The sequence below is a fragment of the Manis pentadactyla genome, chromosome 5, assembly GCF_030020395.1.
Source record: "Manis pentadactyla isolate mManPen7 chromosome 5, mManPen7.hap1, whole genome shotgun sequence".
Classification (NCBI taxonomy): Eukaryota; Metazoa; Chordata; class Mammalia; order Pholidota; family Manidae; genus Manis; species Manis pentadactyla.
Window position 1 is genome coordinate 174,723,532 of NC_080023.1, and position 26,059 is coordinate 174,749,590.

General features: G+C 47.2%; 1 protein-coding gene across 3 annotated transcripts in view; it reads left to right on the forward strand.

Annotated features, from left to right (window-relative positions):
- ZNF831 (zinc finger protein 831) overlaps positions 1-26,059 on the forward strand; it is a 98,809-nt gene that overhangs the window by 44,814 nt on the left and 27,936 nt on the right. For all 3 annotated transcript variants that reach the window (XR_008998042.1, XM_057503120.1, XM_057503121.1), the window contains exon 4: positions 7,376-7,524. Coding sequence is in view for 2 of the 3 variants with exons in the window: in XM_057503120.1 (XP_057359103.1) it covers positions 7,376-7,524 (149 nt within the window). In the remaining variant the exon portion in view is untranslated. The remainder of the gene's footprint in view (positions 1-7,375; positions 7,525-26,059) is intronic.

Below are 26,059 nucleotides of genomic sequence, written 5' to 3' on the forward strand. Positions count from 1 at the left end.
ACCACAGCCTGTTTTGATTATACTATCTGAGTTTAAGACTATAAAGCAAACATATTCAAGGCAGTGTGGTATTTGCATCAAAACAGACAAATAGATCAATGGAAGAGAACAGAGAGTACAGAAACAGAACACCTAAATATGGCCAATTGACATTTGATGAGGCTTCCAAGGAAATTCAGTGGACAAAATAGTCTTTTCAACAAATGGGACTGGATCTGGAAAATTGCTCTACCAGTCCGTGGAGGCAATCATAAAGTTTACCTCATTTGTTTCTCTTCTCTCAGGGATCACTGCTTTCAGAAATTTCTAGATGTCCAATGTCCTGAAAAACCATCATTTTGTACACTTGTCCAGTCTTAGGTTTTTATTTGGGAGGATAAATCCAGAACACCATGTTGGTCAGAAGAAGTCCCTGGATTATTTCACTGGCCTCTGAATTGGTCCCCCTGCTTTTATTGATCTGTTGAGTTTTAAATTTAATCATTAATGTGTATTACATTTTATTTCCAAAAAGTTCCATTTAATTATTTTTCAAATCTTCTTGATCATTTTTATAATGTCTTGCTCTTTGTTTTTTTTAACTGAGGTATGATTGACATACATAAAAGCTATACATATTTAATGTATATATCTTGATGAGCATACACTTGTGAAACCATCACCACAATGTCCTAAACTTACCTATTATCTCTAAAAGTTTCTTACCTTCCTTTTTTTTTCATAAGAACATTTGACATAACATCTACCTGCTTACAATGTTAAGTATGTAATATGGTATTGCTAACCATGTGCACCGTGGTGTATAGTAGATCTCTAGGATTTATTCACTTTGCAGAAGTGAAACTGTACCCTTTAAGCAATACCTCCTTGGTTCCCCCTCCCTCCAGCCCCTGGTAACCACCATCTACTCTGTCAGGTTTATTCCTGATATAAGTGGGATTGTGAATTTGTTCTTCTGCATCTGGCTTATTTCACTTAGCATAATGTCTTCCAAGTTCATCCATATTGTAGCCCATGGAAGATGTCCTTCTTTTTTAAGGCTAAGTAATATTGTGTTGTGTATTTACCACATTCTCTTTGTCCATTCATCTGTGGGTAAACATTAGGATTGTTTCTGTATCTGGGCTATTGTAAATAATCCTGCAGTGAACATAGGTGTGCAGATAACTCTTCGAGAACCTGATTTCAGTTTATTTGATGTTTACCCAGAAGTGGGATTATTGGATCAAATGCTAGTTCTAGCTTTTTGAAGACCTTTCATACTCTAAAGTGGATATACCAATTTACATTCCCACCAACAGAGTATAGGACTCCCTTTTCTTTACATCCTTGCCAACACTTGTCTTTTTTGTGTGTGTGTCTGTGATGACAACCGTCCTAACAGGTGTGAGGTGATATCTCACTGTGATTTTGATCTGCATTTCTCTGATTATTAGTGACGTTGAGCACCTTTTCACATACCTTTTGGTCAGTTGTATATCACATATGGAGAAATGTACATTAAAAAAAATTGGGTTATTTGTATTGTTGCTGTTGAGTTGTATGAGCTCCTTATGTATTTTGGGTATTAACCTCTTATTGGATATATTGTTTGCAAATATTTTCTGCCATTCTCTATGTTGCCTTTTCATGTTGCTGATTGTTTCCTTTGCTGTGCAGAAGCTTTTTAGTTTGAAGTAGTCCCATTGTTTATTTTTGTTTTTGTTGCCTGTGTTTTGGTGTCATATCCAAGAAAACATTGCCAAGGCCGCCATCAAGAAGGTTTTCCTCTATGTTTTCTTCTAAGAGTTATACAGTTTCAGGTCTTATGTTTAAGTCTTTAGTCCATTCTGAGTTAGATTTTTGTGCATGGTGTTAAGCAAGGGTCCAATTTCATTGTTTTGCATGTAGAAATCCAGTTTTCCCAGCACGATTTATTGAAGTTACTATTGTGTATTCTTGCCCCCCTTGTTGAAGCTCAGTTTACTATAAATGTGCGGGTTATTTCTGGGCTTTCTATTCTGTTCTATTGGTTGATGGGTCTGTTTTTATTACTGTAGCTTTGCAAAGTACTTTAAAATCTGTTTTGTTCTTGCTCAAGATTACTTTGGCTATTCAGAGTCTTTTCTGGTTCCATATGAATTTTAGGATTGTTTTTTCTATTTCTGTAATATTTGCTCTAACTTTCAATCTTTAAAAATAACACACTTAATTTTGCATCTGATAATGCCAGCATAGGAGTCTTGGCATGTTGGACTCTGTTTTATGTGTTAGCTCTTACTTACGGTAACTTGTTTCCTTGTTTTTGGTGAGCTGAGATTTTTTTAGAGCTTTGAGACTTGGGTTGGAGGTGGGTTTCTCGGTAATGATTTGATTTTTTTTCCGCTAGGTGCCTGGAGGCTTCCACTGGACACTACTTTAAATAAAAATCTTGGTTTTAGGTGTTTTCATGTCACTGGGTAGTGTGAATTCAGATGGCAAACCCATGAGAAGACTGTCTTGTTGTTATGAAATTAGCAAGAGAAAACTGCCCCCTTCAGCCATTGGCAAGATTGGAGTTTTTTAATTCCTCTAGGCAGGTAGCCGTGGTGTGGGTAGGGTGTAATATTTGTAATTCACCCGTATATTGAAGGCATGATCCTCTAAGGTCTCAGCTTCTGCAGGAGTAGAGGCTGGGTCTTCCACTTGACTCTCACCTAGGGTAGATTCTGGGTTTGAATCCTGATCCTTCCAGACCATAGAAACAGAAGATCAAGTTCACCTGGTTTGGCAAATGCCCTCAAAATGAAAGTTCTCTTACCTTTTTAGCTTTCAGTTTTTGCTTGGTTTTTGACTTTTAAATATATCTTACATTCTAGTCAGAACACTAATACATTCAAATATAAGTTTTAAACATTTTTACATTTCAATCTGCATTTTAGTTTTCTCAATATAAAAGTGAATATAGTGGTAGTCAGAGTAGCTAGCCCTCTGTACTGTTGGAAATGGACATCTTATTTTTTTAACTTAGGATTCTTTTATCATCAAGAAGTATATTTTGATGTAGTCAAATGAAGCTATCTTTTCCTTTCTGATTATTACTTTCTGTTCTTGTCTGAGAAATCTTTCCTTACTCTCAATCTTCCAATGTCACACATAGAAAAAATATATACTCTTTCTACATGGTAGAAAATGTAAGGGAGGATTTATTTTTATTTTTGTTCATGTAGAAAACTATGGGCCATGGATTACATTTGACTTTTGTTTTTGCATGCCTTCATGGGCTAGGCATGGTTTTTGCATTTTTAAAACGTTACTTAGCATATATTTAAAAACACTATGTATAAAAATAATGTAATAGTGTATGTGAATAAATATATGTATCATATATATGTAACCTTCGAAATTGGAAGAAACATATGTAGTAGAGATTGTATGTGGCCTGCAAAATCTAAAATGTTTATCCTCTGAACCTTTACATAAAAAGCTTGCAGACCCCTGGAATAATCCACTTTTTTTCTCACCTATCTGCTACATTTTAACATCCCGTTTATACCTGGCGTTCATTTCAGGGCCCTCCATTCTGTTTCATTCGTCTCTTTGTTGCCTGTCCCAAATACCACACTGTAACGAAAATGGCTGTTTTAGTTAATGAAAGTACATGAGTTAGTTAATGAAAGTACATGAGTTAAAGGACAGGGATTAGAAAACGTAGGATCCATTTTCAGAGTGGAAATGGGAAGATGGTGAAAATTCATACTTGGATGCCTGATTGCCCTGACATTAAGTAGAGGCACAGAGAGTCAGAGAGCTGGCAGAATACGTTTCTGCTGAGCCCAACACAAGCGCTGGGCCGTGGAATTGGGTTTTACTGATCAATCTGTAACTGTGTGCAGTGCCGCACGAAGCGTGAAACACTCAGAGACGTGTGCTGGGAAGCTTCTGCCAGATGGAACGATGGGTTGTGAGGTCCCAAGTGCATCAGCTGAGCCAGCAGGAGGTTTGGGGTCATGCAGAGGAAGGGCTTGCTATGAACCCTAAAATATACATCCGTGGTGGGGGACGTGAGCAAAAGAGAGAAAATGGACACTGGAGAGTGAAATCCCAGTAATCGGTGGTGTTTTTCCTGGCGAAGCAGATGGTTCTCTGTCTGCGGCGTGTGCTCGCTCACTGGAGGCATGACACCACTTACTTATTCAGCGTGACGGCACTCTCGGTAACGAGAGCGCAATGTCGGAAGGGAGATGGAGACACAAGCCCAGTGGCGTGGTGGCTACCCATGGCTGAGATCCTTTGTCACATTCACTAGGATGCCGGAAGCTTTGGCCACAGCCCCAAGTCCTGCTTAACGGGGTACTGAGGGTCTGCCATACTTCAGTCCCACTTCTCTTTGCTTTGTTACCCTCTTGGGCTCGATGAGAGGAGTAATATGACAGAACTTATCCTTTTAGCAGGCCGAGCGTGCGTGAGTGGGGCTGTGTGTACCTCCTCGGGTCTACCCTCATTGACAAAAGGGGTAGTGGGTGTCGAGAGGGTGCAGTTGGAGTAGGCAGGGTGTCAGTGGCCGTCAGCCAGCACCATGATACATGACAGTCACCCTGACTACTTTCAGGAGCTTCCCATTGGTCTCCAGTGAAGACTGGTGTCGCCTGAGCCCTCAGCATTGGCCAACCAGCTGTCAATGTCTCTGCTGGAGCTGACACGGGGTAACAAGGCTATTCTCTGATTCGTCTTCCAAGACACTGTGTTGATCTTATGTAAATATCTATAACGTAGGCTCTTGAAGGAAGACCCACAGAGAGAGACCAAGAGAGCAAAGAGTGTGCTGAATGTAAGAGCTGGATTCGAAATCTGGACCTTAAATGGCAGGTTAAAAGAAAAAAAAAGTAAACCACTGTCCAGGTCAGCTAAAAGCAACTTAGACATGACCATGGGGGTCTAGATGAATCTTAAAAACATAGCCTTGAGTCTAAATAAAGCGAGAAAAAGCATGGCTCCGTGGTACAGCGTCATGCACAAAAGCGACACTTTATAGGATTCATGCATATTTAAGGATGTTTGTCAAACATCCCGAGTGAGTATCTCTGAGGGAAGTAGTTGAATGGGAACAGGGAGAGGGGAAGAAGGGAAAACACTTGAATCCTGTGTCTGAAGTTGGGCTTCAGGGGAGAGACAGGGATTCTTGTAGTAGTGATTTAGGGAGGAGGGCTCTAAGGAGTTAGACAAGCAGTTCAGGGCAAGGGGAGAACCGAACAAGGGTGTCGTAGTGAGTGCAGGCTCCTGCAGGCTTTGCAGCCAAAAAGGCTCCCAGCAGCAAGGGCTGCCCTCCTGAGAAGGGGTAAGTGGGGGTCATTACCAGCCAGCACTGCATCAGAGGGACACGTATGTGCAGCTGGGCGAAGGCGCCCAAGACCAGCCTTGCTAAACTGGCATCTGCTGAGCTGTGAGAGGCCTCGCGTTACTGGGGATGGTGCCGAGCTCCAGCCCCTGCCTCACCTGGTGCTCCTTCCCAGGATGATGCTGGTACAGGAGTGGCTGCCTGCAGAATGTTCTGGGAGAGCCCAGGAGAGAAACAGACCCTGCCCATGACTAAACAAAACACTGCTTTAAAGTCAATGTCACTATCCACTTGGGCTTCCCCAGTGGCGAAAGAGTCCAAATTCCACCTTCGTGAGACCCAGATTCAGGGGCGGGACTCCTTCCGCCTTCTCCTGGTATTTCCACCCATTCTCCAGAGCACAGCCTGTCTGCAGTTCAAACTGTGCCATTCTAAACACCTGCGAGCTTGTGGCAGTCACCCACTGACTGGGGCCAAAGGTGACCTGCAGCCCAAAGAAGAATAATTCTCCCCGTGTTCCTCTACTTCCTCTCTTCCTTTGTCTCTGCACTTTGAAACCACTCTGCCTGGGGCCCAGCAGGAGCTGCACCAGTTTAGGACTGTGATTAGCAAAACGCAGCCCTGTGGCTCACCAGCCCAGCTCAGATAGCTCTTCTGGGAACCCATGGTCTTGACAAGCAGGGATGGACTGTTTCAAAGCACAAAGCAGGCGCCCCTGGAGAAAGACAGCTTCTGCCTGAGGCCAGGAGGCAACAGAGCCCTGTAAGAGGGGCCTCTCCCAAACACGGACGCCAGACAAGATGAAGCAAAGTCACTTTCTTATTGTTGCTGCCATAAAAGTCAGTGCCCAAGAGGCTGCTGCATTCAGCAGATCTTATTTAACATTCTGGCAACAGCTCTGGTGATGGGGGACTGTGGCTGGATCACTGCGGTGGCTCAGAAAATGAGAAAGGAAAACGGCCAAGCAGGTTGCTTACCTTCCTTCCCCAGCCAGGTGGTTGTGAAGAGCATCGTGGGAGTAGAATTCTTGTAAACTGAGGCTTAGAAAGGGAAAGAGGCCTTGTGGCTTGACCAGGCCGCTGGACACAGTAGAAAGATCTTTTAAAATTGCTGGCCATTGATGGTGGCCTGTAGCAAAAGGGTGCCGAGCACTGGGTCAAGAGTTTCATTCCCACATGGCCACCAGGTTTGCATGTCTCAGGGCTCAGTGTAGCTGCTCCACATTATAGTTGCTTCACCTGATGGCGAATGGGGGTGCTAGACTAGGTTATGGTCTGTTTTTGACTGCACATCCTTATCAGTAAAAAATTTTGAGCTTGCACCCTAATAAATGCATCAGTGTTCACTTACAAATTATACATATGTTCTACTTTACTAATACATTATGTATATTCTAAAGGGCATGCAACAATAGACATAAAGTCTTGATGAAAATATAAATGAAAGCTGCATTATTTTTTTCTTTACCCTTGTTCTGCCTTCCCACTGGGCTGTGAATACTCCGTTTTGAAGATTAGACCAGATGATCTGGTCTCCAGATGGATAGTCTACAATGCCCAGTTTTTCAAAAGAGCCCCAGTAGATCTACACTATCCAATACAGTAGCCACTAGTCACAGGTGGCTATTTAAATCATTAAAATGAAATAAAACTTAAGACTCAGTTCCTCAGACATACTAACTACATTTCAAATGCTCGGTAGCTGCCTGTGGTCAGTGGCTCCCATATTAGTTGATTCCAGTTACAGAACAACTCAGGCATTGCAGGAAGCTCTACTGGACATCTGCATTTATTAAGTAGTCAGGTGAGTATCATTCAGTATTTAACTTCAGCAGCTGACCTTTGTTAAGCACTTGCAAGGTGCTAAACAGCATGATTATCTCCGTGTCCTGGAGGGGAAATGGGGAGGGGAGGGGGGAATACGGAGTTTCTGAAGGCTGGCAAACCGCTTAGTAGGTGAGCTCCTTGTTCTTCTAGGTACCCCGCCGGGACTTGCCTTTTTTTGGATTTTCATGTGAGTAAGCTCCTGGGGACACACTTTCAAGGCTGGTCACTGCACCTGTGCCTCTCTGTTCCACAGGCACAAAGGGACTTTCTTGCCGAGCCGTGTTCAGCTGAGAGGCAGCAGACCGCGCAAGCCACTCTGGGTGCTGAGGAGAGACTGTCACCCTCCCCCTCTTGAAGGGGCAGGCCCACGCAGGACCAGGCTGGCTTCTTCAGAAACGGCAGGTAACGGTCTCCTTGGAGGTGAATCCAAACTGGCCCTTCAAAGGCGTCTGGCCCCTCAGGGGGCCAGCAGGGGGACAGATGCATGAGGGGTGATGACAGAGGTGTGACTCCCGTGGCACAGGCGATATGACCCTAAACTGGTGGAGAGAATACGGGGCAAGGAAGCTGAGCATCCAGTGTTGAGAGGTCAGCAGCCGTGCCTGTGTGCTGGCCACGTGTGCTGGGCCCCGGCCTAGGTGCAGCTCCCCCTGAGCCTACAGGGCATAACTGAGAGCCCTTGGTGCCCACCTTCCACCATCTTTAAAAAGGAAGCTCAGTCGCCTCTTCCCACGGGGCCGTTGTGCGGCCTGCCTGTCGCTGTGAAGTGGAGCCCGTGGTGATGGCGTGCGGGAGCTGCAGGGCACACCACTCACGTGTGAAGCGGTCAGAGGCACATGCTTCCTCACGCTGGGAAATAAGTAAAGGGTGCACTCATGGAGACTGCTTCCTGGAAAAAGGGCCATTTTAAGCCATGATTGCTGGGCAACCAGAGCAACTCGCTTAACTTCTCTGGGCCTCAGTTTCCCCTCCCGCTTCCCTCTCCCACAGTAAGGAACCCAGCCTTAGCCTTGCTTGCAGGGTGTTAGCTACAAAAAATGAAGGCCATCTGTGGAAGGGCTGCAGGGTCCCATGTGGCCCACGTGACTGAATTACCATCCTTTGTGGCTGATTGCTGTCTGTCTGTCTCCAGGGCCCACCCGGGCCCTGATGGCGGAGGTTTTGGTCCCTGGGGACAGGTGGCTGGTGGGGGCCCCCTTGTGTACCTCCAGTGCCCCCTGCAGGCAGATGGCACCTTTGCTCTCCCCTCTGTCCCTGCCCCCAAAGCCCTCCTGTAGGCAAGGACAGGGTTAGGCTCTTGTTTCTCAGGGAGATTAAATCAAGGTAGGAATTTGCTCAACCAGATGGCCAGTTGTGGAAGGAAAAGCATTGTGTTTGCTGTGGAACATCAAGGGTTAAGATGGTGTGGGAGAGGCCGCCTGAGGCAGGGTGGGGTGGGCAGAGGTGCTGTCAGGGAAGCCGGCTTTACCCTTCTTCATTTTCTGTGGCCCGCATCCTCAGCTCCATTGCTTTCCTCCTTCTCAAGTAGATACAGCCAGCGGATTGTGTGTTGGGGCGATGCCACCCCCACAGAGCCACCCAGAGCTCTGCCAGTTGTTTTAGCCGAATCAGGCTGCCCCCAGAAAGCCCCATCAGGCTCCGAGCTTATGTACCTAAGCTCTGTGCTATGCGCTGAAGGAGAGAAAAAAGTCCTCTTCTCCGTGAACAGTAAAGGGTCAGGACAGACAGGCTGACTAGCTGCTCACCCTTTGCTCAGGTCACATTGGGAATGACGCTGGCGGTCACTTAGCCCCCTGCTCAGGATCTTCTGTCCGTGCCACTGGGCTGCTGCTGTGGGTCTTTCCCACCCAGGGGCTCAGCATGCGGCTCAAGGCACTGCTGTGTGTGGCAAGCTTTGCAGATGCTGAAGCACATGCTGAATGTCGACTGTCGTTGTCTACTAGGACTAGAAGCCTCCATAAAACTGAGCATATGCCCAGCTCCAAATAAGCGTGGAACACAGGACAGAAAGTGTTTTGTTGTTTAGTGGAGAACACGGTCAGTGTTGGGGGAGGAAACTGAACGGGGAGTTTTCTTGGGAGAGAGAGGGCTTCGTTTAGACATTCAGAGGCAGGGAGAACAGGACAGAAGCTTTGTGGACGGGGGTGTGGTGAGCAAAGGGTCAGGAGCAGGAACAGGGCATCTGGACAGGGCATATGGGTGGGGTGGGCCGGCGTGCGCAGTCGCTGAAGGCAGAGCCCCCTGGGCCTCCCCTGGGCCAGCTTCCCAGAGCTGCTGAAGAAATCACAGCAGATCCAGTGTCTGTATTTTCTCACGGCCCGGGGCCAGCAATGCTGCTCTCAGTCCAGAGCTCCGCGCAGGAGCCTTCCTGCTTCTTCGGCACCTGTGGCTCGCGGCGGTCCTCGGCCTGTGCCTGCATCACCCCCAAGTCTCCCTCTGCTTTCACACGGCCTCTCCCCTGTATTGCTGTGGATCACATCTCCCTGTCTTTCTCTAACAAGGCCACCTGCTATCAGATTAGGATGACACTCACCCCAAGATGATCTTATCTTGAGATCCTTAATGATATCTGCAAAAAATCTCCTTTTCCAAGGAAGGTCCCAGTCACTGATTCTGTGGCTTAGGATGTGGACATACCCTTTCGGGGGTCACAACTCAACCGCTACACCACTTGCACAGTTGTCCTTCTCTCTTGCCAGCAATAGAAGTGACCTTTTAACATGTGTTTCTCGGTGGAAAAGGCAGCAGCGCACACAGACGCCCTAGTGAGGTGGCGCACCTCGTCTGGGCAGGAAAGTTCTGTTATAAACCTAAACCCACACATGATCATGAAAACCCAGTCACCCAGCCCCCCCTCCAGCCGGGCATGTTCCACACATGGGGAAAGCTGTCCAAGTGGCTGCAGGTGGTTTCTGTACCAAGTTGGCTGTGTTGGGCGTGGGACCCATTAGCTTCTCTTCAGGAAAAGGCCCGGGGACAGGCTGCACAGTGGGTGGGCAGGGTCTCTGTGGGTGGCTGTGTGGATCATGTCAATAGGGGCTGAAATCCGGCCACTGTGTGCTGTGTCTGGCCTTACACCCCGACTATGGGCTGTCAGCCCCAAGCCAGGAGCCCTGCCCCTCTCTTCTCTTCCCCCAGGGGGCACCTTTCCACACGTCCTCCCCTGGAAGTGGGTGCCTCTTCTTTCTTCGCACATGTACCCAGAACACTCGTGGTGACCCAGGGGCACCAGTGCCAGCAGAGAGACCCGCGGAAAGCCCCTGACCTGTCATTGTCCCTTCCACATCTCTTCTTTCTAAGGGCTTCTCTCGGCCTCGGGGAGGGGCCCTGCTCCCACCCACATGGACTAACAGAGGCCATCTTGAGACTGCCACACAGGCAGAAATCTCACCTCTATGCACTTTGTATCTCAGCATCAGCTTTTCACACCGAAATCCTGACAGCAAACTGGGGCTGCCAATGAATGGTGGATAAAACCAGACCCAAACAGAACATAAAAATCAGAAACAAACTCTGAATGTAGAGCTAAGAGATGGGAGGCCATGTATAGTTCAAAATCCCCCAGGAATGCTGCCCCTCACATAGGTAATAATGTCCCAACAATGGCCCAGAGTGACGGATGTCTGTGCTTTCATGTTTATTATCTGAGCACCAAGTTGAGCTAGAGGCCTGGGTCACTGGGGCCCTTTTTGAAAGGACACCTTCTCCCACAATCAGGAAGAACATGAAAGATGTCCACAAAGGGCAGGTGTGGCCTGCGGGATGTGGCCTAACCATTGGCCCAGGGGCTATTAATCACCCCCTGTTCCCTATTGAAGTGTCAGAGTGGGACAGGGATGGCTGGCTGGGTAAACCAGCAAGCCCAGGGTGGATTTTATCATGATGGACACCATCGAGTTGCAGGGTGGTGGAATGCATTCAAATAAATACCTCCTGGAAGTCAAAGGGGCTTGGGGATGTCACTGCCACAGCTTGCCCACACCAATATTTCACAGTGAAGTGACAGGCACTCCGAGATTGTTGGATGTTTGAAGACAAAGTGCTGTAACTTCAAAGAAACCTTAAGATGGGCCTTGGTGGTCTGTCATCCACAAACAGCTTTCTCGACTCCTTTGACCTGGCAGGTCCTGGCTGGGAGATCAGAGCTGGCTGCTCAGTGAGGGAGCTGACCTCACCATGTCTGTGTGTGTGTGTGTGCATGTGCATGCATGTGCATGTGTGTGCTTGTGAGTGCAAACAAGTGTCTAAGTATATATTTTTTAGGGATAAGGGAATCTGTCTTCCATGCCAGGACAATGATAGCGTGATCTGTTTGGGGTGATCTGAAGGGCTGTAAGTTGGGGGAATTTGATGAAATTGAACAAAGAAATTTAGAATGACCTTTGGGGAGAATACCTCAGTCAAAAAGTAAGGGAAACATTTGGTCTTGATCCTTGGAGGCCAACTAGAACCAGTAAAACCTTTTAAAATGAGTAGTCAAGAATACTCCAGGGGTAAAATAGAATGGTATAACTGATTCCTTAACCTCTTTATTTTTGAAGACAATCTGTCAATAATTTATGAAGATCAGAGAGAGGATATTTTCGAAAAATATTTTTTAAAAGGATGCTTTATTTCTCTCTCCTTTAAACTATTCTGATAGCTTGGTACTAATCATTCAGATTAACAGATGGCTTGGCAGTGAAGTCATCTTCAAGCAGAAGGCCAGGGGGGTGATGAGGAACAGAGACCTAATTCATAAGATGCTGTAGTGATGGGAGTCTTGGAGGCTGTCCTGAGAAGTGAGTCTCTTTTTTAAACCTCAATTCAATGGTGCGTCCCATCTGACTTTCAACAAGGGGGTGAGGGAAGCTGGACATTTCTTTTTAGATGTTAAGTAGCGTCCAGATACACAGCTTAAATGTGACCACAAATGGGCAGGAGAGAATGGCTGTTTCAAAGAACGTCCTTCCTCACCCATGCGCACCTCAGGGTCAGGGCTGAGGTAGGGTGTTAGGTGCTTTAATCTCTGAAACCCAAGCTGCCTCACTGAAGGGATTGGTAAAAAGATGATCCTTAGACATCAAGTCTTTGACTCTCCCAAGGAAAGCCAACAACTACTTGAGAGAAGACCTTGTAATGCAGACATTCTTTACAGGACAGCCCAGCCAGCAGCTGGCTGGGGAGACAATGACCATCACAGGATCAGAACGGTCCCTAATAAATGGACTGCTGATGGATTTAGACCCCGTTCAAACACCTGTCTCTTTATTTCTCTTTCTCTCCTTACCATTAACATCGATCCCTGCCCTTCAGATTAATTTTCACAATATAATATAAATTAATTGCCAAGTGAAACCACAAATCATGCACAAAACAGAGAATTTCATGAAGTCGATGGGAGTGCTCATCAGGTTAATTCATATTCACTGGCAGGATCAAAGGGACAAATGAGGAAGAAAGAATGGATAAAGGTAACTCCAAAGACCGATGTGAGCGTCACATACTTAAGAGAAGCTCTTGGCAAATGTGAGCAAGTCCTATAATATTTTTCTTGTTTTGGTGGGGGAGTCCCTCTTGATGAGTTTCTTAGGCTTTTCATATCTTCTTATGATGTAAAGCGAAGAATAACCCATTGATCTACCTGCAATTTTGTGTAAATGTGTGCTCTACCCTCCTTGACACTTGAATAACCTTTGTTGATTTTAACAGTTAGTTCATAGTTTGCTATTATAACCCACACATTGAAAGTTTATTTTTATTTTATCTTTGTAGGTGTATCAGCTTATTTTCACATGTTTTGGTTTCAAGATAAATTCTCTAAGTCCTTTATTCTCTATCATTTTCTGCGAAATTTTGGTGCCTGTTGTGAATGAGTTCATTTGAGTGGCTTTTTTTCCAGTGGCAACGAGCTCAGTTAATAAGGACCCTGTTTTACTAAGCTAGTAGGTCATCCTCACCTTTGCATCTGGCGTCTAGCCTGGTAACAGGTCCTTCATGAGTGTTTGTTAATGAACTAAACAAGCAGAACAATGAAGCGCCTTACCTTGAGCGTCCCTGAAGCTCAGCCTCAGCTGAAGGAACATGAAAACCAGTCCCCGGATCTTTGAGAAGGAAGGAAGGGCATGCAACCTGGAGATTTCATTTCTGATTGCATTTTGGAGATGTGTCAGTCACAGAAGAGTCCAGTGGGCATCTAGTTTGGATGGCGGTGGGCTAACCAGCATAAAAGAAACTTCACCTTTCTTTTCTTTATGAAAGAAATGTTTTCATTTAAAAAAATTCAAGAAACCTTCCAGCTTCCCCTGCCCCCTTGCAGGATTCAATTTTGCAGAATCGCTATTTTCTTTAGGGATCACCTATCGAATACCACCTCAGTTTTACAGATAAAAGCTCTGCAGAGATAAAAATGGTGACTTTGAGCCTGAAGATGTCCACTCAGATGTCTTTAACCTGGGCTCCTCTCTTCCACTGTAGTGGCACCAAATCTTAACTGGTTTCCAAAGCCAACACTTTAGTCAAAACCACCCATAGTCAAAACTATCTTGAAAAATTATACAAGTCAATCATCAGAGTATGATAGTATGTCCACAACTCTGAACAAAATTCTCACACACAGTATGGTTGGGGACCACTGAGGTAAAGGAAGGGAAGAAAAAAGGCAATCTGTTCATCCAAGCTGCTTTGAAGACCAACAGCGAATCTTCCCACAAAGAAATGAGGAATTCTCAAGTGCCCCCTCTTTGCCTCGTGGTGTACGCCATTTGATTTTAGCGTTAAGCCTCTAAGACTGTTAGGAAATCTTAATGGATCAGTTTGTTGTGTGGGGATTAGCCAAGACACTGGAGTTGTGTCTTGTGGGCAGTGTGAAAGGCAGTGAGTTTCAGAAGCCAGAGTTTAGGTTATGTGTGTGATGGGTCACTGCAGTTTCTCATCTCACCTGAAGACCTGTCTTTCTGCTGCTAGTTTAGGAATTTGGGGGGGGGCAGTTCTCTGCTTGGCAATTACTCTGTGCCAGGTTGAGCAGCTGGTATAGGTCCGCAACACCATCTCTTTAAGCTAAGGGGAAGTTCAACACCAAACCTTGTCATGAAAGTGTCTCCACTGTTTACTTCCCAAGTGAGGGTCACACTTAACAGAAGCTTTGCATGTGTATGTGTGTGCGTGCGCACTCACATGTGAGCATGTGCCTTCACTGAGTGTTATTTTTCCATTAGAGAAAGGAATTGAGAAAACCACATGTCCATACAAGGTGGGTGACAGACACCGTCCGACAAAAACTGCTACTGATTCTCTTTTGTTGTGGCTGCCCGATTCCTGGTTCACTTTACTGATAAGGTCACCACCCCAAAATGAATACTTTTCTTCTCAGAATGTGGGGCGCAGTGGGGATGAGCGCAACATTGTTGAATTCTGTTTGCATTTCAAGTGGGACCTTCTAGTCTCTGGGAGCTTAAAACCCATCCGCACACAGCCTTATTAGAGTTCTTCTAACATCCCAGTTATTGACCCTGGGCTGCGAAAAAGAATCTCATAATTAGGTTTGCCCTGTTTTTTTTGTGTTCATATGCACATCTCTTTCTCTCTAACTGATGACATATCAGCTTTTATTTTTTTATTATTGAAATCCTTTGTGTTAAAAGGACCTGCTCCATTAACTGAGACCCATTCCATGTACTCTGATGCTGGGATACATTAAAACATTCCATGGTATAAAGAGTGCTCTTATATATTTCCTTAGAAACACATTTTACGGAACTGGATGGAGAACACTGATGTGGTTGAGGTTAATCCTTTGGGCTTTTGTGGGCATGTTGGCAGTCATGCCATTTCTGCTGGTACACAGACTAAAATTGAAACACTGAGGAGGAGCTGAGCGTGGCCCTGTGCCCGGATGACACGTCTGAAGTCATATTGATTGAGGGAGATGTTTTATTGAACCATAAGAACTACACCGAGTTTATGGTTTTGCAATTTCCTGCAGCTGGCATGGCCTATAGCAGTAAACACACTGAAATTTGGGACTGCATTTCAAAGTGAGATTTTAGAAAACTTTCTCAATAACTAAACTTGGAAGGCACTTTCCGTGTAGGCAGCTCACCCACATTTAATCTCCCTAAGAACTTGTAATGAGTGACTCTTACTCTCATTTTGTAGATGGAGAAGCAGAGACTGAGAGAAGCATTCAGTGACTCACCCAGGGCCACTCCGGTGGTAAATCTGGTGGCTGGCAACATTCCCTAAATTCAAATAATTTGTGTACCACCTTCAGAATGTTGTTGCATGTGCATGTCACCTATATGATTATTCATAAGTTCTCCTTTAAGCTCACTTATAGAAAACATACATTTATTTTAAAGAGAAACCATCTATTGCCACAGAAAATGGAAAGCCAATACCACATGTCATTAAGACAATGTTGCAGAATAAAAACATGATGAACAGAGCTTTTTGGTAAATAGACTCTAGCTGGACTGTCTTGTGGGCAGAAGGCCATGGGCCCTAGATATAGTCCCTTTGCTAAAAAGAGGTCTGGGCATGTTAGGGAGGGCTAGAGAGGTATTAGCACCCAGTAGAGACTTCATTTTTTAATCAGGGGGATTACAGAAGAGTAACTTTCCTACTGTATAATTCAGTTTTATTTAACTCTCGGCTGGTGAATCATGCCCGTTGGGGGTGTCTGAGCCCTTCCCAGGGGTGCCATTGAGCTGCCATAGCCCCCTTTCTCTGTCAGTGGGATGCCCATTGGCTCATACTGTTGAATCTGGCATTTCTTCACCTTCTGTAAGGCCTTAACCCAAGTAGATTTAAACCATGTTCCACAGAGTTGGCTGCAGAGGCCCTGGGATGACTCTCTGCAAAGACCCTCCTTAAGACCCTAGCCCCTCCGTGTCACTGGGGTTGGGGGCTGAGGGTTGCAGGGCCTCCTTGGCAGCTTCAAAGTCCGCACTTCTAAGATCCTTAGAGCCCGCTGTGGGTGCGCCGTCTGCAGCAGAAGGGTGGGGAGAAATGCCCACTGAGCTCAGGGGCAGTGATGGGGGGGGACCCGGCGCCACAGCAGGGCTGTGTAGACGTTAGTGAGGGGTGGTCTTCCCTCAGGGAAAAATGGTGAGCCCCTGAAGGACATGGGTGCAGGGGAGGAGGGCAGTGGGGAGGCCATCCGATGTATGTTTAAAAAGATCACTCCAGGCGCAGAGTGGACAAAGACTGGGGGGCAGAGAGTGGACGCTGCGAGGCTCCCGAGAAAGGCCAGGCGCAGTCGTGTTTAAAAAGAACCTGGACAAAGTGATGCTCCACCTTGAGGAATAAACAAGTTAATTATTCATTCTTATTTACATGGGTAATCTTGAACCATACTTCTTTTAACACATTAAAATTAGGCAGATGAAGCAAACATTCACTTTGACCGACCCCCACCCCGTTCCCAGTGCTCCCCCTCAGATAAAAGCACCTGTTCCCAGTGCCCTCCTGGGGTAATACCAGAGCTCGGAGCTCCGAGTGCCGCTGTGTGTGAGGGTCACACGAGCGGCACCACACTGCGTATCTCATTGTGCACCTTGCTGTGTTCGACGCAACAGCGTTTCCTAGTTCTCCACTCTGTTAATACATGTAGACCTGTCTCAACCTTGTAAAAACGGACAGGCTCTCTCTGGACAGGAATATCCTAACACCTGTAGCCATTCTCCCAATAATGGACCGTGTGGCCATCACTAGTATTTCCTGTTGCGTCACGCTTCTTGGACGCACTGTTTCTAACTTCTTGGCCCAAGCAGAGGGTTCCTCCAGGCAAGACCTGAGAGGAGGGATTTCCAGGCCTTTGCCTGTTTACCTGGCACGTTTGCAGCAGGCATTTCCACGTTGTCCTCCAATTGACACCCCCACTAGTAACACACTAGAAAACCTCTCCTTTCCTTGATCTTACCAAATGTAAAAAAAATAAAATCCCTAAGATGGGTAAAGATATTACATTTAATGCCTGTGGACAAGAGGCCCTTTCTGCCCAACTTGCATGCCACTGGGGGGGACCCACTGCTCGGATGGATCGTGCTGAAGGCTGGCACCATCCAGTGGAAAAAAACATGGAGGGGTGATAACTGTTTTGTTTTGTTTTTTTAATCACAGAGAAGTGAGTATCTCTGGACCAAACTTTAAGTCCACTGGGTACAATTTGATGTTCTTCCCAAATATTAGTAGATGTGTTCCTCGGCCGAGGCGCGATGTCTCAGCCTGCTCCGAGAGAGCTCTGTCACTGCTAAGGACACAAAGCCACACAGGACTTCCTCTGTGCCTAGCCAATTCATTAGAGCCAGTTAGCAACTTACAGAAGAGATTAATTGATTTGCAGGCCGCTGAGCCCTCAGTGTTAGTCAGCTTCCTCCCAGAAAGCTCAGGCCGCCCGGGAGCTCCACAGAACAAGCAGTCATATGTGAGGCTTTTCAAAGACGGAGCGGTGTCTTCAATCCTCATTATAAACAGAAGCCAGAGAGATGAATTTCTCAGCCCTTTCTGGTTTAGTGTGGGATTTGGGGCCACAGTCCAGACTCCCAGGATAAAATAAGAAGGCTTATAGAGCTGCGGCTGCCAATATGATAGCAGTGTTTCTCTTTGCAAGATTTTATTATCCCCAAGCAGACATCCTGGCTGTCTTATTCGGAAATGCTGCTCCTGGAGGTGGAAATCGAAACTGCACAACTGTATTAGGAAGATATCTTTTGGGTTGTGAAGAAAAGAGACCTCATTCATATTAGCCTAGACAAAAAAGTTCATTGTCTTGTGAAACAGAGACAATGGCTTCAGGCTTGGCTGGATCTAGAGGCATCCGTGATGTCATCAGGACTTAGTTTCTCTCCATGTCTTGGCTCCTCTTTCTACTAGCTCATCATCACCAGTTCCTCTGGTACCTACCCAGCCTGCCCACACTCATGTTGGCTTGACTCCTTTTCATAACCTGAGCCCCCAGACTGAATCTCATCAGCCTGGCTGGAGCTGTGTGTTTTTCCTGGACCAGTCACTGGGGATTTGAGTGGCCAGGTCTGGGACATGCACCTGTCCTTGTACAGAGGGATGGGTTGGGGTCACCTCTACTATAACATTTGAGAGCAAAGGAGAGACGTTTCCCAAAAGAACAGGGGGCCAGGCAGGTACAAATGTTCTACCCAGCTCTTAGTTTAATGTAACTCAGTGTGTGTTTGTGAACAACTGAGCCCCTGTATGCCCCCTGAGAGGCAAGCAGCGGGAGGTGGCATAAGGCTTCTTCTCAAGGAGCTTGGGGACTGGCTGGTGGACTGAGACACCTTTATGCAATGGATTAGAGCACACAGCCTGAGGTTGCTATGCAATTCCTGGGGCCTCCTCTGTGCCAGGCAGTGTGTGGGAGCAGGAAGAGAGGCAAAAAAGAACATGACACGGCCCTTGTCCTTAGGGAGAGCCCAGTCTGGCAGAGGGAGCCGGCACAGACTGGTAAACAAGTCATTACAAATGCAATGCGGTGAGCTTGCTGATATGATTAAGCTTCCAAATGAGGGATCCTGACAGGGCCGGCTGGAGCCGGAGAAGGGAGAGTGGGCCAGCATAGACAGGGACATAACAAGGGGCGGGGGGCTACCGAGCTTCCCATGCACCCCCCCTCCGGGCCCCATCAGCAGGGAGCAATGCCAGCATGCAGGAGACCCAAAGGCTGTCACTACCATCCCCTTTTCCCTCCTTGGATCATAAAGAATTTTTGCCATACACACTAAACTGTTGGAAGTGGAGGCACACACACTTAACTACTATTTACTTACTATCTAAAATGCTAAGTGTTTCCCTTGGCAATCACTAATAGATTCCTGTGGAAACGGAGAGACATGTTCTGAATTCTGATTTCAGCGCCCACAGAAGGTGGGAAGGCCGAAACGGCTAGTGCACTAATGGCTGCTTGAGTTGGAGAGGTGAGAGGACAGGTCAGGAGAGTCATTTAAAGAGAACTTGAAATGTGGGTATTTGAAAGATGAATGCGTGTTTATGTTGAGTTAAAATTAAAAAAAAAAAAAAAGGAGGTACCTACCTTCCATCCTAAACCTGAAATGGAGACGATTCTGCTTCTGAAGGACTTTCTGAAAACCATCCTTGCCTTTGAGGTGGGAGAGCCCCTTCTCAGCAGAGAGCGCAAAAGGAGCCCAAATCTTTTCTTTTCTTTTTTTTTTTTAATTAATTAATTAATTAATTTTTTTTTCCCAAATCTTGTTCTAGAATTTTACACATGAAGTTCTGGTGCCAGAGGCCAAGTGGTTTCGGAGGATGAGGCAGGATGAGAAATGATAGTCTCAGGCATAGTGCTCGGGAGACGTGCAGATCTACAGAACCACAAAGGGGTCAGGGCTTCCCCCCACCTCCCCCTGGCACCTGGTCCTTGGGAGGGACAAGGCCTCTTCGTCTTTGGAGATAGGTGAGCCATTCGGATTAATTCTAACGGAGGTGTTAGTGGCAAAGTGAGGCCGAATGGTGCCCCCAGTGGTGAGCCCAGAGGAGATAGAACTGTAAGTGGTACACAGACGGATGTTAAGGTACATTGAATCGTAAGGAGAACGTGATTCTCTTCTCAAGCTTCTTTTTAGCTTCTTGATTACATCATGGAGAAAGTCTCATTTTGATGCCGATATGTCTTTAACACCTGCCTAACTAATTCTTTACTAATCTCTTTTTTAAACAGAGAGGTTAAGCCAACGTCTAGCTAGAATCTGAGAACAGAGTTCTGCTTTTATGATGTTTATTTTTACAGTATCTTCTTGTGCCAGACCCCTCATCTTACCCAGCTGCCTTACAATAGGCCTCAGAGAGCCGGCCCTCTGCCCCCAGCCTCCTTTAGGCCGAGAGTGGTCCAAGGGAGGGAATTTTGTTTTTGGATCTAGAAGCATTTGTCTGAGCCCCGCCTTTTCCTCTTGCTGCTTCCTTGGACAAGGGTCTTCCCTTCTCTTTGCCTCAGATACTCACCTACAAAATGGGGGTGCAGTTTCTGAGTCCTTGGTTTTCAGAGACCTTCACCAGCGCTGATTCATTTAACTTGGCCCTTGAAAACCCCAGGAAGCCAGTCTAGGAATCTGCCCGTGGGGCTGTTGAGAGGCCCAAGCCACATGAGGTGGCGAGTGGCAAGGTGCCGAGTCACCTGTAAAGGACTTTGTAGGTGTGGCTGCTGTCATGACTGACAGTGGGGGACTGTGTGCTAACTTTCCACCCCACTTCTGGAGAACCCATCTTTGAGCCAAAGGGGTGAGTCAATGACTGCTGAATTTCAGATGGGGAGCTACTTGGTACTGGCAGGCTAATTGGTGTTACATGGATGGATATGGGGCTCTCCCTGCCCGGGTGAGATGGCCCTGAAGGTAGAGAACACAACAGGAGCTGCTAAGCCTCCGTGCCCCACGCCATCTCTGGCCTCCCTTGCCAACCGGGAGCTCTGCTTAGGCACACTGCCTTCCTCTAAGTGCATTCACACTGGCCTTCACCCCACATTGGATGCTGGCAGGGAGCCTGGAGAATCTGCTCCAAACAACAAACACTGCTTCCTGCTTGAGCATTTGGAGAGTTTCCTCCAAACATTCTTCCTCCTCTGATTTTCAATGTGGCCCTGTGGGGTCAGCAGGGGGACGCTGTGGCCATTCTCCATCCTAATGAGGACTCTTGCCCAAGTTTGTATATTTAAAAAAAGAAAAGAAAGTTCAATTCCAAGGTTTGTCCTTTGCTGAAACTTTGTAATTTTGGCTTATTTCCTTAACTTACAGAGACACGAGAAAGTAAATTTTGTACCCCTCCACATAGACATTAGTGATCATTTTCAGTCATTTTCAGCCTCCCTTTTTGCTACGAGGTACCTGGGGTGTGGGGAATGGACAAAAACCATTTTTCTAAGTATGAGCATTTGAAATTATTAAGTGTTCATTAAGCATCCCTGGGTGCAAAACACTTTCAGAGATGTTTGTTTCTCAATTTTCTATAATTTCCTTATTTTTTTCTTCTAGCTAAAGGCAGACTGAAAAATGAACCCAGTGCATTTGAGTCTCTGAATCATAGTTAATGTGCGACGCCCCCTCTTAGCCACGCTGTTTCCCTCCTGTCTCCTCTTGTCTTTTTTCTTATCAATCCGATAAAGTTCTTACTCTTTTTAACCCCTCTTCGGGGACGGCAACTTCTGCCCTATTCCTGACTACCTGCCAAGAAGAAAGGCGTGCCAGACAGAGCCTCGGACAGCCCTCGCCGGGGCTGCGGGTGAGAGCCAGGGACAGGTCGGGGGGCGGGGGGCAGCTCCGGGGCAGAGCCGGGCACCGGGTCTCCGCCCCCGCCCCTGGCCGCTCCGGGGGCTGCAGGAGCCCGTGGCTGCGTGGACGCCCCCCGCCCCCAGCCCGCCTCCCATCCGCCCTCAACGCCCCGAGATTCTGGCTCTCCCAAGAGCAGAGAGAAAGCCTCGGCTTTTTCCTCTTTTTTTTTTTTTTTTTTGACAGCCACCTCACATAACCTCAAAAGTTAGCCATGAATTTACCAAAACTTTTATGAAACAATTTTAACCTCTGGTGGCGGTTAAAAAACAAGCCTGTGAATTTATTACCCGGAAAAAGCAAAGCACGACTTGGATCCGCTGTGAAATCGCCTTGCAAACTTCAAGGGGGCCCCCTAGCGCTGGCCGACCAGACGCAGGCGCCCCCGGCTCCGCCAGCCTTCCGCAGCCCGGGCCCTGCGGGGGCTCTGCCTGGGCGGACCTGGCCCCCGCCGGTCTGCACCGGGGCGCCCCGGATCCCCTCGGGGGATCCCCTGCCCTGCGGGGAGCCTGCTCTCAGTACCCCTCAGCACACATTCATTTTCTGCTCCTAGGAGGTCAGGGGTCTGAGCTAACCCGCAGGGCTGCAGCCAAAGACAGGGGTCGGGGGTCGGGGCTGATGCCGGGGCCTGGGTTTTTGTTGGGATAGGCTGGACCCAGCTGACCAAGGGACCCTTGCCATTGTCTCAGCTTGCCAGTGACCCTGGCTTTTTTATGTCGTTTCATTGCACTCCCATAAACGCCGCCCAGATGTGCAAGAATAACAATGATGATGAGAAAGGAGGCAGCAGCCCCAGCTGAGAATAGGAGGGAGGGAGTGGGGAAGAGAGAAGAGGACAAGATGGGGACAAGAGGAAGCAGGACAGAGCGGGGTGCCGCAGAGCCTTCTCGGGCCCCTCTCCAGGGCATGGCACTCAGAAGCCAGGCTCTGCTGCAGACACAGGCTGCCAGCTTTTGCACACAAACAGGACCGCTCCGTCCTTCCATGCCGACCATGGGAGATGCTTCTATCCTCCCCAACTTGGAAACACACTGGGTCCCTTTCAGAACAAGCCGTGTTCATGAAAAGCACGTGTGAACACATTAAAAAGCAAATGAGCTGGAATGGAGATGCCGGAGAGCCGAGAGCCCGCAGCAGCCTGCCCAGCAGGGGCGACCGTGGCCTCCCGATCACCAGGACAGGCTCCAAGGGGAGACACCCCAGCTCAAGTCTGAGTGCTTGGGGGTGGCTTAGCTCCTCCATACCTCAGTTTCCCCATCCATGGTGTCAAGGTGTAAGGAGGGATGGGGAGACGAGGCAGGAAGGAAGGAGCTGACGGCCACCTCTGCCCCCAGCGTCCAGGGCAGCTGAGCCAAATGCTGAAGCCAGTGTCTCACAGTTCTTTTGGGCTGGAAGGATTTGGGGAAAGCCAACTCATCTGCTCTCCTCTCTATGGGAGGGGACCACCTGCCTTGAGAATAGGAATGCCAGGTAGTCTTCAGAAGCCACAGTGGAATTGTGGTGGCACATGGGCAACCACACAGGGGACTTCCTCTCCTGGTTCCTGGCGACTCTTCTCTCTCCTCCTGACAAGCGTGTGCTTTTCACCAGATTATCTTTCAACCTTGGTCCTCCTAGGCTCATCCTGGCTTCCATCCGCGGTTTGGTGGCATCTTCTACCAGGCTGGCTTCTTATGTGTTCCTGGGGACCAACACTCTCCTGTACCAGGAGAGGAGATTATGTGGGGGGTGGGGGGGCTGCTACTTCTGCCTAGTCCCCTCCTGCGCGCCTCTGTCCCCCTGATCAGTATGCCTTCTGCCCTCTGCCCTGATGCCCTGAGGACAGAACCTTCTGCCTATCTACTCTTGAGTGTCCATCACTTTGATAGATCTGACTGCTGTTTGCACACCACCCTGGCTAAGGTGGCTTCTCTCCCTCCACCATCCAAGCACTTGGCGGCTGTTTACTGAGCATCTACTGTGCATTTGACATTGTTTCTTGAGGGACAAAGCCAGCCCATTTCACTGAGCTCCCATTGTCTCCTGAAACATTGAGACTTTAAAGCTTCTCCAAGTTTAATAGAGAAAACAACAGAAATTACATGTTATGGTGATCCAGCATTAGAGTGGACACCACTGAGAACCAAAGACATGTATTCACATTTATCTTTTATCAAATGGATTAAATATATTATTGATTTTTAAAAATCTGCACATTAGTGGTTCAAAAGAAACTGGCTTTGTCTGTTTTAATATGAAAGCAATTATTTTCCTTTTAAAGCTACTTCCTGTAGAGGCGTGTAGAGGTTTTCTCCCCCCTTTCACTCTGTAGGGCAGAATACACGTGCTGTGAATCGCCTTATTATTAATTTCTATCTACTTTACCTTTTAAATTCTATGTTGTGTTCCTTTATGCTTAATTGCAATTAATTTGGATTCATTTAAGTCACATTTCATTATAGTCAATGCATAAATATTGTTTGTCTTTTAATTAAGAAATGGGGAACAGTTTTAGTGAGTTTTAAGTAATTCTGCATGAAAGCTTAGATAAACCCACTTAACCTGGTTTACTCTAGAAGTCTCCTCGAGGAGGAAGGGGTTCTTTTTGATCTTGTGTTTACCCAGCCCCACCCCTGCCTGGATTTTCCACAGCTGGTTTAGCAAGACTTGCTTTGGTCCTGACAGCTTGAGTTTTGGGATGCTTCTGAGGACACAGAACATATTTCTTCTTTGCTTCCAGTTTGCCACTCAATAAATTTGAGGAGTCACGAAGCAGTCATCTGTGTAGTTAGATAAGGAAGAAAATGATGATTTCTCTATTATTTTGCTTAGAAGAATGGGAAACTAGATTAATCAATGTCTGCTGGAAACGTATCTTTACAGAAATGACTGGCTTTTTTCATCAAAGTCATGATTGCGTCTCATATGCAAACAAATCAGATGGCTTTCCAGGGGCTGGGAGCAGACAATCAATGCTTGAATGTTAAGTCTGTCATTAGGTGATGTTATGAAAATCCGTAATCCCCACTTTAATTTGCTTGGGAGGGTGGTTGGGCCAATGATACACACCCGCCTGATTCTCTGGGGTATAAGGAGAGAAAGTAATGCCTATATGTCAGGAGAATGTTTTGGTATGGGTCACGATTCCTGGTGGTAAGGGACTCAAATCCAACTCAAAAAGGTTTAAGCACAAAAGGGAATGTGTCGGCTCATGTAGTGAGAAGCCCAGAGTGGCCCAGGCTGGACCCACAGACTCAAACAGCGTCACCAGGACTCTCTCCCTCTTCCAACTGAGTTGGCTTCCCTCTGGGCTGCCTTCATCCCTGGGCCTGTGCTGGCCCCAGGTGGCCCCGGTTTAGACACTACCCAGAGCCTTCTAATCGCAACCCCAGCACTGACTCTGCTTTAGTGAGGTCGGGTCATAGGCCCAGACCTGTACCCTCTTTTTGGGTAGAGCAGTAGAATATGCCCTCTCCTGGAGATAGGAGGCAGTGATGATAAGCCAGCTAACTTACATTGAGAAGGGATGCTCCCTGAAGGAGAATCAAGGTGGAGGGATGGCTGCTGAGCCCACAGCCCAGTAGACGTTTATCACAACCTACTCTTGCTTCTCCCTCAGGAGAGGTCAGACCTCTGTGCAGTCTGTCAGCTACATGTGTGTGCTATGAGTGAACGGTCACCATAGATGCTGCAGTGCCCTGACCAGACCCCTTTCCAAGCCAGGCACCGTCCCCACGTCCTAGCTGCGGTGGGTGTCAGCTGCTTATGGGTTTTACTTGTACCCTCCTCCAAAGGGTTGGCCTTGGCTGACGGGAACCACTTGGGGGTGACCCATAGCCACTGACCAACTGAGGCGGGGAATAAGCACCCAGCCCTTTTGCCTCTTGATGGGACAAATTTCATGATGCAAATCACCCATCAGAGCGCCCAGTGAGCGCAGGCACAGACTAGACTTCTCCAGAAATTACATTTTTGTCTAATTCTCACTTCTCTGACTCCCTGACAGTTGCTCTCAGAAGCACCCCCTCAAAAAATCACTGAAATAAATCACAGGAACCCAATATACCAGTTATCTACAAGTGGTGAACTTCAGCTACTCACCCCATACACCCTGATATAAGGCCACCCCCATTTTCTCAGCACAAAAATCAAAAGGACTCTTGGGACCATCCTGAAATATGACATATTCATTTGTGGATGAAGCAGTCACGTTTCTCCTGACAGTATTTCATTTGTTAATCTAGCTGCCAATACCCCTTTACATCTCACATTCCGTAAAGTACTGGTTTAGTGATACTGTGTTCTCTCTGCTCACATTTCACGCCGCCCTTGGAGCTGAACTTGCAGCGTGCGTCTCTGACGCGGGCTTTGTCATCACCAGAGCCCCTTGCTAGTGTCATCTGATAGAGTGTTCAGAGCACATCTTCACTTTCATCCCAGATCTCTGAGATTTAGTACTTCTAGAATCTGAGTGCAGTGCCACCGGAGAGATTTACCCAGAGCCATTAGCACCATGTACAAAGCGCTAGGACTGTCACTTTTATTTCTCCCGGTAGCTGCCTATCGGCAGTTTCCGTCAAATAAGCATGTCCTACTTTGCTTTTTAAAGCAGCCTTCAAGAGACTTGTTCACAACATCCAGTGCCTATAATTGTGTCCCAAGTGCCCACGAATAATGACTAAATTTGG